Here is an 18,416-nt window from a genome sequence, read left to right on the forward strand (position 1 = left end):
ACAAAACTGAGATTGTAACGTAAAAAAAATGCTAAAGAGAAATTGAAAGTATTTATGCAGGTAATTCAAACTCATTTTAATACCTGTGTTGTACTTGCGTAGTCCCTGCTCATTTTGTACCGGTAGCATTTAAGAAATTTTATTTTATATTTATAAAAACGATGGTTTCAACAATGGCTGTGTAATCTAACCGGTTTTGTGATATATCTGGAAATCGATAAACGTGTTGGGTTAGGAATATTAAATGGCATAACGCAGATAATCGCTTGGCAAAGTGTCTAGCATACAGTTAAGCCCTAACACTACTTAACTCCTTTGTGTCAAACACCTCCAGTCAGGTGAAGTGACATGCCAGAGGTCTCACATTTCGTGTTAGACAGAACACTTAGAAACCCAGACTTTTCCTCTAAGGAGATTGAGAGTTGAGATATTTAGGCTAATCTCCTAAAACGACTAAGAGGGGAAAAAAGTTGGCCTCGCATAAAACCACGGTTTTCGCTGCAAAAGACGACCGAGGGAAACTCCCGCCATCTTTTCCCCTCCTGAGGCAGGTAGGAACTACATTTCCCAGCGGCCCTCACACTTCTTCCGGTACGGCGCACAGGCGCTGCTTTCAGACCACCCCCTTTTACGTCAGTTCTCGCGAAAGCTCCCACGGCTCAGGCCGAGTTCCTCAACATGGGTTCTTTCCTTTCCCAGCCTTCTGAACCCGCCAAGGTCGTTGTGCCTCCTGAGGCCGCCTCCGCCAAGCCCGCGCCCATCACAGCATCCCGAGAGCCGACCTCTCCAGCGCAAGACTCTCCATTTAAAAGCTGCTGGAGTTGTCGCGTGCTTTCCGGGTCGGGGCTGATAGGGGCGGGCGGGTACGTGTACTGGGTCGCGAGGAAGCCCTTGAAGCTGGGATACTCCCCGAGTCCAGGGACTATTGCGCAGATGGTCTTCGGCATCAGTGAGAGTCTGGGCACTACCCTTGGGCATGGGGAGTGGGGGCAGAGAGGCTTACCCACGCGGGCGCCCGGGTTGGTCACGTGGGGGGAGACAAGTTCCTCACCCCCCAGTAAGATGCGGAGCGGGAAGAAGTTATTGAGATGTTTTCTTTTTTTTTTCTTCTTAAATCACAGTAACTTTTAAGAACTCTTTCTAGCCTCAATATTTTTAATGCTAACAAGAGCTATTAGAGATGGTATGCGTATAGATGTCCATTTTCTTATTGAAGAAACCAAGGCACAGAGAAGTAAGAAATATGTTCAAAGAAGGGACACCCAGGTGTGACACACCTAGCCCTTGATCCCAGGTTTATCCATCAACAAAACCCATGCTTCGTTTCTAGATTGTGAAAAAAAGCCTGAGGGCACTTGACCTTGGAATCAAAGCCACATACTAGGTCTTTCCCTGGGTATTGTGGCCCATGGTCCTTATTTGTAGTAAGATCCAGTGACTGTCAAAATGTCTTCCAGTAAAGTGTAGTGATTCTTGTAGGTGATCATACCAAGAGAATGAATAGAATTTTGGGTTTGCAGATCTCTTAACTACTTGGACAGATAAATTACCTTTTAGTCCCTTTCTTGCTTTGGGGAAATGAAAGGATTTTTTTTCTCGATTTTCCTCTTATATAAGAAAAATATAATGGTAATTGCTTGCTTTTTTTTTTTTTTTTTTAATGGCTGCATTCTCAGCATATGGAAATTCCTGGGCTAGGGATTGAATCCGAGCCTCAGCCTTACATACTCCATAGCTGCAGTAACATAGGATCCTTTAACTCACTGTGCTGGGCTGGTGATTGAACCCAGGCCTCTGCAGCAACTTGAGCTGATACAGTTGGATTATTCTTAACCCACTGTGCCACAGCAGGTATTCCATATAATGGTAATTGTATCTTCAAGGAATATTGTGAAGGTTAAGTAAGTTGACATATAAAAACACTTGGTAAACGGAAATGCAACATAACTTATAAAGTACTGTTGTTTTTTTTCCCTAGGCATTGCTTGTTGGGGTGTAATCATCCTGTCAGACCCCAAAGGGAAGGCCTTCCGTGCTGGTTGAAGATACTACCGGTGTATTTGTCATCTCTGTGTGTCATCATGACACACAGAGCAAGCATGGCTCTTATGGATGTTCTGGACAGACACATGGACATTGACAGACTTCAATCCAGCATGTATTGCAAGACTGAAAGGACAAACATGAGTTGTCATTCAAGGGCCATGAATGTTTGTGGCTTTCTTTTCAGGTTCCATAGGGACCAATAAATCCCTCAGAGAAGAGAGGAAGTTTTGTGTCTTATCTGGGAAGGAGAGGAAATGATAAACCAAATGATAAAGTGAGCTAAACTTTTTTCAGTACTTCTTTTTACTTCTCCCATAATTAGGTCAATACTTACTATCAACCTAATCCTAAACAAGCATCATGCAGAAGTACATAAAACTTCTACCTGTGTACTGCTCATACTTTGCAAGGAGTTGTCCCGTCTATCACCTTATGGAGTTTCCTAGCTTATCAGGTGTTTTATTGCTGGTAAGTGAATCTTCAAAAACAGAATCCGGGAGTTTCTGTCATGGCGCAGTGGAAATGAATCTGACTAGGAACCATGAGGTTGCGGGTTCAATCCCTGGCCTTTCTCAGTGGGTTAAGGATCCAGCGTTGCCTTGAGCTGTGGTGTAGGTTGCAGACACGCTCGGATCTAGCATTGCTGTGGCTGTGGTGTAGGCTGGTAGCTGTAGCTCCAATTAGACCCCTAGCCTGGAAACCTCCATATGCCACAGGTGGGGCCCTAAAAGGACAAAAGACAAAAAACAAACAAACAAACCATAATCCTAGTGATTTGCCCAAGGTCATTTGGCAAGTCACTGATGGAATTAGGACTTGTTCTTATCTTTCAGAATTAGAATTGTTCCTAAGAAGCAAGAATTAATAACCTTTATGAAACATTTAGATAATCATAAAAATAAGCATTAAAAAAACTTGATACCAAAATATTTGAGAGAAATTCAAAGCATTTGTTTTTTGTTGGGTTTGTTTATTTTTTCACAAGCACTGGCAAAGTTGCTATGATGAAATTGAGGTATTTTTGAGATAAGGACTTAAAATTACATAATTTATTTCTAAGAGGAGTGTGCTTCCTACCATTTTTTCTTCCTTTCTGAAATACTGTGGCTTCTCTCTAAAGTTATATGTAGCTGTTTTTCAAAGCAGAAAGCTCTTAAATTCAGCTGCCAATCACAATGTGTAAATTTTGAGTGATATGTTGAGCAAGTAAAGTACCTTGAGGGTTGTTTTTCTGGTATTACATAGAAGTACCAAGACTGTTAAGCCTCACAAATGAGTTTTTTGCATTGTCTACATCAGCATTCATGTATGTATATACACACATAGTTGAGAAGAAAGACATTTTGATATAAACTAGACAACACGGTATTTTTATGAAAATGTACAATTCAATTATGTGATGTTAGTGAATTTAGAAGTTTTTTAAGTTAGACCAGAGAGGGCCCAAAGAAGGGTACTTTCTTGAGGGCCCTTGACACATGGTCATCCACTGAAATACCAGTGAAGACAAGTTACTATCTGTTTTCAAAGGCAAGCCATTCTATCGATGGACAGCTATGATCCTAACATTTTCTTAGGTTAAACCCAAATTACATAAATCTAACTTGCTTGTAAAATCTCACTTTCCTTGGCTTGACTTACTGGATACACAGAATAACTCTTAAACTTTTATAATGTAATTTTACCGTCTTTCCCAAAATTTGAATTAGTGTGAATCTTTAAACAAATTAAGAGCTTTTTCCAAATAAATTTGCTCACTCATTAGCTGTATTGCCCAAGTGTGTTTGGTTTTTCCCACTTGGAGTCACTTAACTAGGTGTGAGCAAAGTATTGTTCTACTTTGTCTATAGGCAGTTGGGAATAATCCCCCCCGCCAAAGAAATTGGTTAGTTAGAATTTGTGGTTAAAAATTGTTTTTTCATTTGAAATTTATTTTTTTTTTAATTTTTTTTATTTTCCCACTGTACAGCAAGGGGGTCAGGTTATCCTTACATGTATACATTACAATTACATTTTTTTTCCCCCACCCTTTGTTCTGTTGCAACATGAGTATCTAGTTCTCAGTGCTATTCAGCAGGATCTCCTTGTAAATCTATTCTAAGTTGTGTCTGATAAGCCCAAGCTCCCCATCCCTCCCACTCCCTCCCCCTCCCATCAGGCAGCCACAAGTCTTTTCTCCAAGTCCATGATTTTCTTTTCTGAGGAGATGTTCATTTGTGCTGGATATTAGATTCCAGTTATAAGTGATATCATATGGTATTTGTCTTTGTCTTTCTGGCTCATTTCACTCAGGATGAGATTCTCTAGCTCCATCCATGTTGCTGCAAATGGCATGATGTCATTCTTTTTTATGGCTGAGTAGTATTCCATTGTGTATATATACCACATCTTCTGAACCCAGTCATCTGTCGATGGACATTTGGGTTGTTTCTATGTCCTGGCTATTGTGAATAGTGCTGCAATGAACATGCGGGGGCATGTGTCTCTTTTAAGTAGAGTTTTGTCTGGATATATATGCCCAGGAGTGGGATTGCAGGGTCATATGGAAGTTCTATGTATAGATTTCTAAGGTATCTCCAAACTGTTCTCCATAGTGGCTGTACCAGTTGACATTCCCACCAACAGTGCAGGAGGGTTCCCTTTTCTCCACAGCCCCTCCAGCACTTGTTATTTGTGGATTTATTAATGATGGCCATTCTGATTGGTGTGAGGTGGTATCTCATGGTAGTTTTGATTTGCATTTCTCTTATAATCAGCAATGTTGAGCATTTTTTCATGTGTTTGTTGGCCATCTTGAAGTGTATTCTAAAATTTGCTTTGATTTCTGTCAGTGCTAAATAGAGATCTTTGTTTTAGGGATTGGTCTTCAGAAAGGAAAGATACCACCTTAGTGTAGCAATACAGGAAGTGTATATAGTGCCCCATTTCCCCTTTTCTTGGGGATCAAATGGGGTGAGCAGGATAAGTGGGCACAAGAATCAGTGCATTATTATAAGTACACCTGCTTAATTCTGATTTATGGGCTTTATAATCTCTTACAGCATAGAAATGAAAGTTTATTTACCTTTAGCAAAGAAAGAAGAGAAAAAAGTACAAAAATGGGTAATTTAAAATACACCTAAGAGTTTTCCTTAGAACATGAATGTAAACAGACATTTCTTCATGGTGTCTAAGATACCTATTAACACACCTTTTTGTGGTGTAAACTTCAGTATCTCCAGATGATCAAGAAGTCATTACGCCAGCTCCAGGTTCCTTTTGTGTTATGCACTTACTAGTCTAGAATTTTGTGACCATCAAACATATAAAAGGATCCGAATATAGATTGATCCTTAGCATCTTCTCCCCCTGCTGTGTGTTGGGGGAGAGGTGAAGGGTCCCTTTCCTGGGGCCAATTGCTTGGCCAGTTGTTGCTGATAGCACTGGAGACTGCCAAATACAGATAATTCTAAAAAGCTGTGGTTTCACCTGGCAGCGGCAAATTGCAGAGACATCTGTGTTGGGGGCCCTAGATGGTAATCGTTTCAGCCATGATTTGTACCTCACACTCCCATCCTCAGCATTTCCTCCTCGCTCCTTTTTTATTACTGGTTTCTGAGCCTGATATGTCTGAATTAGGGGCCTCGTGAATGAAGCCACTTGATTTGACAATGTAAAATATATTGCTCCCAAATTAAATATATGTTCAGGGCAAGCATATGTTCAAATACCGCCTCAAACCAGGCTTGGCCTCAACTGATTTATTGCCAGGACTACATTGATCAAACTGACATTTCTCAAAACTTGAAGCGAGGAATAGTAAGCAATTTTGAGTTGAAAAGCTACTTTTCTTTTTTTCTTTAAATGACAAGACCCCCTTGCCTTGACCCAATGATTATTTAGGTGTTAGGGGCAAAGAGTCAGAGGTGAAAGACCTATAATTACACATCATTCAGAGGTAGCCTAAGAGCATGGTGAACAAATTTGTCATTCTTCTAAATGCATGTCTCTTGGCCTTTGAGATATTCAACAACTTGTCATTCAAATGTAAATGGAATGTAGAGAAATAGCCAAAAGGTTAAATGTTAAATGTTGCAGTGCCACTAAAAACCACCACTCAGTCCTGTCACTGAACTTGCATGTGCTTCAGGAATGTGGCAGGCAGGATTCCTAAAATGGTGTACATGCACTTTCTAGTTATTCAGTCAAACACCATTGTAGGTGCTGCTGTGAAGGAAATTTGCAGATGTAATAAAGGTCTGAGATCAGTTGATCTTGAGATAGGGAGATTACCAGATGAGCTAATCACAGGAGCCCATTAAATCTTGATCCAGAAGTCAGAGACCTGAGAAGCCAGAGCAGGAGAGGGAGTCCATGCAGGCTGGAAGAAAGCAAAGGTCCACACTGAAAACTGCCTCTGGGGGGCCACGTGACTAGGAAGTGCAGGCAGCCTGGAGTGCTGAGTGATCACCAGCCCAGCCGACAACTCAAAGGGAAACGACGGCCCTGGTTCCTCAAAGGAGATGAATTCTGCCAACCACCCTTGAACTTGAAAGAGGGCCAGTGAGAACCAAGAATCCCAGCCCTGGCCAACACCTTGATTTCAGCCCAGTGAGACCCTAAGCAGATTATCTAGTCGTGTTGTGAAACTGGGAGATAACAGATTTTGGTTTGTGGTAATTTGTCATACAGTGTAGACAGTTAATACAGGGAATCAGTGTTTTTGTGGTGTCAGTCATAGTAGATGGCATGCCAGACCAAATAAATATTTCCATTCTGTTTATTCAGGAAGTAGCAAAAAGGGGCCATCTGAATAGCATTTGTCTTTACAGTTATGGTCTTCACTTTTTTTTTTTTAAACTGGTGGTTTTCTTGAATACATTGTATTTTCTGTTTTCTAGCCAACTGTTCCACTGCAAATATTAGAAAAAAAAAATGGCATCCTTTTTATGTGCCGAACATTATGCTAAGTGCTTTGCAAGAACTGTTTAATCTCAGCAACCCTGTTTTACAGGTGGGGTGACTGAGGCCTGGAGCAGGTAAGAATTTTCCAAAGGCTCAAGTGATGAACCAGCAGTGGCTTGGCTAGGAGCACTAATTGGGAATTGGGAAATTCTATTGCTACAGTTGTTTTCTTAGCATCCATCCTCAGAATGTTAAGATAGCAAAATTAGAAATTTTAAATGCTGATTTTCCATTTTTCCTTGGTTATCCCTTAGATTAACATGTATCATGAATCTCCTGGCTTCCTCTTCTTTATAATTGAGCCTCTATCCCTTCTTACTCTGACATCAATTTACATGACATTCAGGACAAGAAATTCTTATCGTTTCCATAAGCAGGCTCATACCCTTCCTTGACTTTACCCCATTCTCTCTCCTGACCTTGGGCCAGTGTCCTGAACCTAAAACTATTTCCCAGGAACAGGAGAGCATCCTACCTGTCTGTCTATAGGCACCAAAGTCCCAACTGTTCCAAATGAACTCATCTCCCACCCACCTATCTGTGCTTCTCTATTTCTTATATTGATTCATAGCATTTCCATCTCATCATCTGTGGAAGCTAGAAACTAGAATTATCTATGACTTTATTGTTATTCTTTACTTTTGATCTGTTAACAAGTCTCGGTTACTTTAACCCTTTAGTATCTAATGGGTAGCTCTTTTCTATCCATTCTAATACTTTGGATCAGCTATTTCCATTTCTCATGTAGATTACCATTATAGATTCTTAATCTTTCCTTGTTTTCAGGAAACCCTTTTCATTTTCTGCTCTCACTACAGCCATAGGCCTCTTATAACATGTACTGGCTTAAAACCTTTCAGCATCCCTGCTACACACACAATGAATTCCAGACTGCTTGGCAGTGTATGGGATGCATTTCATTAGTTCACCTTCCTTTTTTTTTTTTTTTTAAGCTTTTTAGGCTGCACCCTCAGCATATGGTAGTTCCCAGGCTAGGGGTCAAATTGGAGATGCCAGCCTACACCTAACATATACACACTACTACATATAAAAGTAGATAAGCAACAAGAACCTACTATACCACAGGGAAACTACCACAGCCACAGCAATGCCATATCCGAGCTGTCATCTGTGACCTACACCACAGCTTATGGCAATGCTGGATCCTTTAACCCACTAAGTGAGACCAGGGACCAAACTCACACCCTCATGAATGCTAGTAGGGTTCGTTACTGCTGAGCCACAACAGGGACTCCTACACTCCATATTTTTCAATATGTATTTTCTTCTACTCCCTGACTTCTGTTCCACACCTTACCCCGCTATGTTCCTGCCACTCTTAGCCACCTCTTCCTAAAAATGCCATTCCCCATACCTGTGCATGTGCTATTCATTCAGCTAATAATACTCCTTTTGTCTGGAGAAATCCCACTTGTCCTTCAAAGCCCAGCCCAAATGTCACTTATGGAGCCTTCCCTGAAAAGTCCCCATGTTATTACTTTTAGGGCTGTGCAACCCTTATACTTTGTACACTTATGCCACTGACTTAGGAGACTGTTCAGTAATTATTTATGCTTCTGTCCCTCCCCACCTATTGAGAATTCCTCGAGAAGAGGATTGTGCTTTTATTGTCATATCTCCCATCACCCAGGCACAGTAATAAACATGCCAGGCATTTGGTTGCTGTTTGATAAATATTTGATGAATAAGTGAATAAAGGGCTGAACAAATTAATAAGGAAAGGGAAAATATTTCTTTTTATTTGACAACTTTAGTATATTTCAGTAGTCCTTTCTTAGCTACTGTGCGCCCCAGCCCAGGAGCATCCACCTTACCTGAGATCTGATTAGAAATGCAGATTCTTGGCCCAAGCCAGATCTACTACTAAATCAGGAGCCCACTAATCTATTTTAACAGGTTCTCTGAGTGATTCAGATGAATCCTTAGAGTTGAGATCCACTGGGGTAGTTCAGCCTGACTGAGGTGCACAGAACAGATCTCAGCTGTGAAGTATTGGAAAAAGCATCTGAACAACTGGGTTATGAATTTCAGGTTCTAATCTAAGGTCTGCCACCTGCTCCTAATATGCTCTTGAGAAAGTTATTTAACATTTTAGACCATAAATTTTAACCCTCTATAAATTCAGAAGATTAGACTAGGTAGTTTCTAAATTTCCTTTCAGCACTAAGATCCTCTCATTGCATAAAGAAGATGTACTCTGGGATTCCAAAGGACACAGGTAGTGGTCGAGAACTGAGAGAAAATTGAAATAGCGCCCTCTGCAGTGATCCTGTGAAGCCACCATAGAAGATCAGACTGCTGCCCCTTCAAGGTCACTCCCAAGAATCTTGCAGCTGAAAATGCTTGATGCTTCACAGGAATTTACCAACCCTTCACCCCAGGTAGTAAACCTGGCCCAGCGAACAATTCTACAGGAGAGGGGAGAGGGCCTTCCTGATCCTCAAGTGATCGTATCATGCCCTGAAGCATGAAATGTGATTACCCTCTGCTAGCCTGCGTAGTTGCTCAGGCATTCAAAGGAAACATGGGAAATCAAAGGAAAGATTGGGGTTGCAGATGGTGATGGGGTGTGTGTGTGTGGGGATCCCTTTGTATTTCCCAAGAACCAAATAGGAAAACCCCTCCTTCACTTTCACCCTGCAAAATAGTGGTTTAGTGATGTGAATTAAACATGTTACATTATGCAGGGTGTATCTGGAACAACAGAAAACTTCAGCAAAGGAAAAGATGCCATTAGTGAGTGGGCAAAGTAGACTTGTAAGAGATGCACATTCTGTCCTGTACCTGGAGGTACAAAGTGATACATACCTATTTTTAAAGTGTCCTCCTATAGTTATATGAAGCTGAGTGGACAAAATAAAACCAAATGGATGACTTCATCACTCTAATGGCCAACTACAGAAATAGCCATTAAGCCTGGGATCAGAAGCCACCACTGGTGAAAACCCTAGATTCTGGTCATGTTATCACCAAAAAGGTTTTGGTAACTAGAAGTAATCTGGCCTGACTTACTTCAGGGAATTACCATGTTCAGGTACCTTAGATGTATTAAGATTCAGTCCAAGATGTATTTATTAGCCTTCATTATATGTCAGGCACTGTTAGGTATGTTAGGAATATTGCAGGGTCCCTATTCAAAGAAGTTGAGAATCAACTAGGAGAGCCAGATACTTTACAAAGTAATGATGATATAAGAGAGTTTTATACACTGGATGAATGAGAGTGAGGAAGAGGGATTTTTATATCTTAAACTGACACAGAAATCAAGATTGATAGCTTTACCAAGAGCAAAGCCCAATCACCAGTGGGACAAACTTTTGACTGCTGTGCCGCCCACCAGGAGGAGGAATAGAGCAAACATGTATCAGGGCTACCCACACTCATGTCATCCAACAGAAACTCTAAGCAGGGGTTCTCGGGGTTCCTGACTTGGGGTTGCTTTAAACAGCGTGCTGCGCAGCCATGCTTGGAAGTGTGTGACAGAGAACTGCAAAATGCCTGTCAAAATCCTTGACAAGTGAAAGACAGGCAAATTGGGGGGAGGCCTGCTCTCCATCCTCACCACCCTGTGAACACCTGTTACCAACAGAGCAAGCTGAGAGACACATTTGGCACATGTTGGCAGCCCCAGCAGATTTAGCCCCTCCTCATGATTTAGTGAAAATGTGATGCTTTCGCTTTGGTTTCTGCTATGCAAACCCAAGCTGTTTCCTTTGCTGTACCATTGTTAGGAGTGTGGGGATGGGGGGAGGTAAGTAAACTCCTCAAATAGGTTTTACCATGGCTGAGTATAGGGATACCAAATATTTTTGCAACATTCTTTTCAAAAAATGAGGTGGGAAATCACACTAACCCAACATATAGGGAGTTTTTCAACTGACAGGTTATTTTCTTTCGATCATTTACACACTAGTTCACACCAAGGCAGAGAATGGACATCTCCCATAGTTCCCATTTTAGAGATGAAAAATGGAGGTGGTTTGGGGAGTTGAGAGGCTGTACAATCACCGGTAAGAAGCAGATGGCTCATCTGAGCTCAGGCCTTTGGAACCTTTGCAGGATACTTCCACACTGGTTCTTTAAAAATTCAAGGAAATGTGTCTATTCTGACCCAACTTTCTTTCTGGTAGGAAGCAATGTAGGTTGTACCTTCCAAAGCAGCAGAAAGTCATTTTGTCTCCCTGGGATGTAAGAACAGCGACCTGTCTTGGGAAGCCCAAGATTTAGAGGGACGAAGGCAATGCAGACAAAAGGTGTGCTTTAGAACCAGCCGGTTGGGAGCTGCTTGTCCCTAAACAAGCTACATTCTTGGAGCCTTAGCATTCTGATTTGTAAAATGTGAATAGTCATACCTCCCAGCTTTTCTGGGGACTGTTGTGTTTAACAACTGTGTTGTACTGAGCAGTCAATGAATGATCACCAATAGTGTTCTTATTAGCATATTTTAAGAGTACAAATGTATAAAGTATTTAATAGTATAAATAATGTGTCACGCTTCTTCTCACCAGCTGACCAAGGACGCAGGGTCTGGATATGGGGAAGGGGCTTCAACACTAGTGTTTGAGGGATGGGATGTTTGGGGTCTCATTATGCAGGTGTCAGGAAGGCAGAATTTTTTTAATTTAAAAGTTGCATACAGCTCAAAGCATGTCTGTGTTTGCAGTTTGGCTCAATTCATCCCATTTTTTTTAAATTTTATTTTAAAATGCTCCCTTTAGAAATGTAATTTTAAAATAAACAGCAAATGAAACATTAAAAAGAGAAATGACAAAGTCTATCTAGAAAAAAGTTTTCTTCTGAGGGGGCCCCAGAGTTGGCGCTATGAAAGTGCCAGCTGCCAGTTTGTTTTATTATTACTTGGTTTAAATATAACCATGGCTGAGGGGGAGGAGGGCAATTGACAGCAGCTTTGGCTTCCTGCTACGCTTGATGCTTATTTCACCAAGTTGGTTGTGAGACTGACATGCTTTCCTTGATGTGAGCTCTAAATGAGTCCCCTGTACTGAACCCTTTCTCTACCACTTAGTGACTGTCTTGCTTCCTCATCTGAAAAACTGGGATGTTCTTGCCTGCCTTGCCCATCTCGCAGCTTTTTCATGTCGATCAAATAAAACAAGTAAATATGTTTAAACCTTTGAAACTGTACCTAATGCCTTCCCAGCCCCACATATCTCTTTCAGTTGTAATTTTTGAAAAATAGTGCAACTCAGGAAAGGGAGTTATTCATCCAGTGGTGCTGCTGCACATCCCCAATCCATGATCTCCCAAGTTATCCCATTTCTGTGCTACAATCTCCTTTGCCTCAGTTTAGTTCTTTAAAAACACCACTGTGATACTGATCCTTGAAAAAATAGCATGATTCCTTGGAACTTGCTTTCTAAAGCAGGCACACCTCAGAGATGTGGGTTTGGTTCTAGACCACTGCAATAAAGTGAATCACAAATGTTTTGGTTTCCCACTGGATATAAAAAACATGTTTACACTATACCAGAGTCTATTAAATGTACAACAGCATTATGTCTAAAAAATGTATATACCTTAATGAAATAATACTTTATTGCTCAAAAACTCTAACCATTATCTGAGCCTTCCTCAAGTTGTCATCTTTTTGTAATAGTAACGTCAAGGATCTCTAATCACAGGTCATTATAACAAATATAATAATCATGAAGAGTCTGAAGGATGGTAGAATTACCAAAATGTGATGGAGAGACAAAGTGAGGAAATTCTGTTGAAAAAACTGTGTCCATAGACTTGCTCAATGCAGGGTTATCACAAACATTCAACTGGTAAAAGAAAAAAAGAGCAGCATCTGATGTAATAAAACTCAGTAAACCTGTAGGCAATCTTGTTAAGAAAGACAGAGCTTTGAATTATTCAAACAAGAAAATAAACCATCAGCTATGCTCCTTCCTTTCTCCCAGTAGGTTCACATGCTGTTCTATGATTCCTCTTCCCTTTCCTCTGACTTGTGACTTGAAATATGGCAGCTCTTTCCAGGAAGATTCTATTAAGCATCCTGGCTGTTTAAGAGTATAACCACTCCTCCTCTTAACAACTGGAGTCAAATAGAGCATTCTTCTTGCGCTCATGGGCCAGTACACATTCCAGGTATATTTTTGTGACATTTTACTTACTCTGTGAAGTCATATGTGAACTTGAGACCAATTAACATTGAAGTCATTTCTCAAGAACTCAGCTGTCAGGGTTCAAATCAGGTAAGGTGTTCCAAATGGTATTCTCTTTCTCTATTTAGACTTTAGTTGAAATATCATGCCTAGGTAGGGGGTCTTCTTTTATAGTTCAGAAAAACGCTGCTGATTTTTCAAAATTACTATAAGGTCTCTCTCTCTCTCTTTTTTTTTTTTTGCTTTTTTAGGGCCAAACATGTGGCATACAGAAGTTCCCAGGCTAGTGGTCAAATCAGAGAGGCAGCTGCTGGCCTAAGCCGTAGTCACATCAATGCAGGATCCAAGCTGCATTTGCAACCTACGCCACAGCTCACGGCAATGCCAGATGCCAGGGATGGAACTCTCATCCTCATGGAAACTAGTCAGGTACATTACTACTGAGCCACAGTGGGAACACCAAGGTCTCTTTTATATTTAGGATTTTCCCCTACTGAATTTAGCCTTCACTTATTTTTTTGAGTGTGTGTAATATACATTAGATATATATATATATATTTCATGTAAAATACATATTTTTTAAATTAAAATATTTGAATAACATGCTGATCCCTGCCAAGTCTGTTTTGTTTTAATGATAATGACTCTCAAATTTGTATGTCTAGACCCCAAATCTTCCTGACATTCAGACTCATATATTCAGCTGCCTTTGACACTGCCATTTGGATGACTCATAAGTGTCTTAATTTTAATCCATCTAAAAGTGAAATCAAGAAACTCTGAATTTCTCCTTAGTGATCCAAGTCTGTTTCATCTTGTTGTCCCGTTTAGAAAGTGACATCACCATCTTCCCAGGTGCTCATATCAAAAGCCTAGGGATCATCTTTGATGCTTCTCTTTCTCTTGTGCTCCATACTTGTTAACAAGGAAGCCACTAGACTGAGATGGTCTAGTAGACAAATCAAAATCTAAGCCTGTAAATACCTCAGGGTTATGAAATCAAGACACTAAGGACAGCCAATAACAAAACAGCCAAGTAGGCTTTTAGCTACAACCAATCAAATAACTTCCTTTCTTTGCTCCTGCACTTTCTCCATATGTCTTTCCCTTGGCTTCTGTCTGGGAGTTCTCCTAACTACTTTTGGTTTGGCACTGCCCAAATCCAATCAAGTTTTGCTCAAATAAATTCATAAAATATTTAATATGCCTCAGTTTTTTTTTATTAGCACACCAACCCCTCAGAAAATCCTGATTAGATCTATCTTCAGAATATTCCTAAAATCTGACCCTATGTTATCACCTGTCACCCTGCTTCAATCACCCCCAGCTGTTGCCTGGATTATTATAATCCCGTTTGACTGGTGTTTCTGTTTCCTGTCTTGTACACCCTACAGTTTCACTCCACATAGCAGCCAGCATGACCAGTCAAATGTAAATTGGATTGCCATCCTCTTTCCTGAAACCCAACAATATCCAGTCTTGTCCTATCACACTTAGAAGAGATTCCAAGCTTGTTATCTTGGCCTTCAAGGCCTTACACAGTTGAACCCTGGATACTTGTGTGAGCTCATTTCACACACTCTCCCTTTTGCTCACAGAGTTACAAACACTTCTTGCTGTCTCTCAAACACACATTACACTCTCTCATCTCAGAGTCTCTGAACTTGTTGTTCTCTCTGCCTGGAAATAAACAAATAGCTTGTCCCTTGAACCAATCAGACATCAGTTCAAACTCCCTCAGAGTGTTTTCCAACATATCCAGAACAGCTCCCACTTTTAATCCTCTTGCTCTCTTTTATGTATTTGTTTCTCTTTCCAGTTACCATGATTCCCTGACGTTCTGCCCAAACACATACCCACACGTCTTTACTCAATCGATGGTGAGTTTCATGAGGACAGAAACTTAGCATGTTTGGTTTATAACTTTATTCCCAGTAACTGTAACAATGCCAGGTACTTAGTAAAAGCTAAATGAAAAATTGTCAGAGAATGAAAGCAGGCAGCCTTTGGCCTTGTTTCTTTTCTATAAAATAAAGCTTTCAATAAGATGGTCTATAAGATCTCCACCAGCTTTAAAGGCCCATGATTCCTTGTTTTTGTTTTTTTGTTTATTATCTTGCTTTGTTATGCACAGAAAAACAATTGTGGCAGAAAACAGCAATAGGAGGCAATGAGCTGGATGAAACAGCTTCTCTACCATAACTTTTAAGGACTCGTTCTCAAATTTTCTTCTGATTAAAATTCTCAATCCCTAGAATTTATATGTCCATGGAAAATAAATGAGTACAGCTAATAAAATGTGAGCAAAGAATCTGATTTTGCTAAATTAAGCAAAACCAAGAGGCTGGTGAGGTCCACAGAGTCAAGCTGAGCCTTCCTATCTCCAAAGAGCTTCATAGAGGCAACCACATAGACAAGGGCATCCTCCAGTTCTTCTATCTGAGGTCTTAATTTGTAGGTGCTTTCCAGGCAGTGTATTACAATCAAATGAGCAATCTGATTCTGAAGACCTGTTCCAACACATCCTGTGGGTGTTAACAAATCACACATTATCTGAGCTTCATCTATTAAATGGATTGACTGTAATAATGAAGTAGCTTCATGCAGAAATCAATGTGTATATTTAAGGTGTAGAGATAGAACTATTTTATAATGTTCATGGTGGCAAGCCCTTTTAGCTTCCATTCAACATAAGGAAGCTTAGAATCAATTTCTAGTAACATAGTACTATTTTTTGGATAGATAAGAGGGGGAGTACAGTTTATTTGTGTATTCATTTATTATTTATTTTTGTCTTTTTAGGGCTGCGCTTGCGGCATATGGAGGTTCCCAGGCTAGGGGTCGAATCAGAGCTATAACTGCTAGCCTATGCCACCAACACAAGGGATCTGAGCCTCATCTGTGACCTACACCATAGCTCTCGGCAATGCCTGATCCTTAATCCACTGAGCAAGGCTAGGGATTGAACCTGAGTCCTCATGGATGCTAGTCAGATTCATTTCCACTGAGCCATGATGAGAACTCCAGTACAGTTATCTTTAAACACCTTTACTTGTAGTCATATGCTCACAGAGAATAAAAAAAGATCTACAATTTTCTTTGGGACAAAACTTCTGTCCCATAATCATCCAAAGGGACTAGAGTTTTGAAGTGGCTTCTAACAGCACCGTTGCCCCTAATTTTACCCTCAGAGTCACTAGGAAAGCAGACCTCTTCTGCTGTGGCCACAGAGGGTCTATCTGACCCCTCTGTATTTCCCTCTGGTGCATTTCTTTACTTCTCATGTCCCTGGCCCAAGTTAACAATTAGTTGTGTATGGGGGTGTGCATAGGGGAGTATTTGGGAAGCTTCAAGTGAAGGATTGGTAGATAAGGCAATGGAATAGTTTTATGCTGCCAATTTAAATCTCTTCTTTGGACAGCTAGAGTTTCTATTTCTTTCCCCATTTGATCTGCACTACCAAACTCCTCCTTTTGCCATCCTGCTTTCAATGTATCAAACCCCAAAGAAGGAGGAAGAATGGAAGAGAGAAATAAGCTTATCTCATTACAATTAGCAAAGTAAGATGGAGAAGGGTTTTAAGGAAAACCAAGGCAAAGGTGTTAAGTAACAACCACCACCAACAACAATAACAGCTGGAAAAGCAGCAGAGAGAAGCTTTAGAACCCAGCATTCTATTTCTTATCCTTTGATATGCATTGCATATCAGAATCCCACGTGAATCTCAGAGATCTGGTTCTGATTTGGCAAGTTCTAAGGGAGGGGAAGGAAAAGCAAATGAAAGGGTTAGATCAGCTCTTGATGGGCAGCTCTGTTGCCAAAATTATAGCTGAGTTTAAACTTCAGGTTCATGACGTGTATTGCTGCAAGCTGAAAAGAAAAATCCGCCAACGCATCGGAGAACCTGAGATTAGAATGTGCAAACCATTGTGCTCAGCATTCCAACTATAGTCCTAAAACATAATGTCAGGTAGAGCGGGGAGCTATAAAATGTGAAGTCAAAAGGCTTACTGAGTTGTCAATGGAAGGTTCATTACTAACTGTGATGTGCTCCTTGGCATTTACCCAGACAATCTGAGGCTATGACATTAACATGTGGTTCTTTATGTGAATCCAAGCCTTGCTGCTGCTTCCCCAGAAAGAAATGTGTGTTGGGGGGGACATAAAATATTTTAATTTCTTCTGCAGTTTCACCAAACCCCAGGAATAGTTTTAGAAGTATATTAAGGATATCATCAGAAGTAAAAGTGTACAATTTTTAAAATTTTATTGATATATGTGAAATGATAAATGCTGTCATTATTTCAGATGATTTTCAAATCAATCTGCATGTTCATCTTTAAAGTATTCAAAAGACTGGGGAAAGGTGAATTTTCCCTAATACCACTGAGAGTTATTAAAGTTCAGGAAAAAAGAAAGAGAAAATGGACTTTCTGCTTTTTATAACAAAGCAATCTAAAAGTCTTTTCCAATTGAGGAAAGCAACTTCAAAACATATATCTAAACATATATCTGTGTCCAAGGTTTGGACTGTTTTTTGACAACACATGACATAAATCCTGCTTAGGGAATAATTGCCTGGGATGGTACTGAGTTACCAGGTCATTTAAATCGATGCTGTGTGCTATTGCACACTTAAAATTATTTACACTGCTCTTATCCTAGCTACAATCTGTTCTTTCTCGCTAATGCAGTGGAGAGCAATTTACTCCAGAATACCAAAGTCCTTTTGATTTCATTTTTGCTCCCACATCTGCTGCTCTGAGCACAAGTCCTAGAAATAAAACCAAATAAAGAAGCACATGAAAGCACTGGTGAAAGTGGGTGTTAGAGTAAACATCAATGAAAATTTCAAAATTCTGTTTCTGACACTTTGTTCTAATTAATGTTAGTTGAAGTTGTTCTTTGAGAGATTTGAAGGATGTCTTCTGTCATTCCTGATTTCCTTCCTTCTTCCCTTTCTTCCTTCCTTCCTTCTTCCATTAATTTTCCCTTCAGGATTGAAGCAGAGGGTATCCCTTGGCATTTGAGGTAAGGCTGTGCTCTATGGCTCATGTTACAACACTGAACTGGTTGGCTATTTGTGAAAAGTAAGAGAGTTCTGATCAGCAGAATTGAAATGACTAATAAACCCTGGAAAATAACAAACATCAATGCTTTGTTTAAATCTCAATTGTTTTAGTATTAAACCTTCATGAAATTTATATTCACCTGAAAACCACTGAAAGTTCTTAGTCAGTCTTTTTGTTTGTTTGTTTTGGGGGGTTGGGTTTTTTT

General features: G+C 40.2%; 1 protein-coding gene across 1 annotated transcript; it reads left to right on the top strand.

Moving 5' to 3' along the window:
- The first annotated feature begins 638 nt into the window (after positions 1-638).
- DMAC1 (distal membrane arm assembly component 1) lies at positions 639-2,266 on the top strand. The gene is made up of 2 exons (XM_047769540.1): positions 639-949; positions 1,979-2,266. Exons 1-2 carry the CDS (start codon positions 679-681, stop codon positions 2,041-2,043), a joined length of 336 nt encoding a protein of 111 aa, XP_047625496.1. The 5' UTR covers positions 639-678; the 3' UTR covers positions 2,044-2,266.
- The last annotated feature ends 16,150 nt before the right edge of the window (positions 2,267-18,416 follow it).

The sequence above is a fragment of the Phacochoerus africanus genome, chromosome 2, assembly GCF_016906955.1.
Source record: "Phacochoerus africanus isolate WHEZ1 chromosome 2, ROS_Pafr_v1, whole genome shotgun sequence".
Lineage (NCBI taxonomy): Eukaryota > Metazoa > Chordata > Mammalia > Artiodactyla > Suidae > Phacochoerus > Phacochoerus africanus.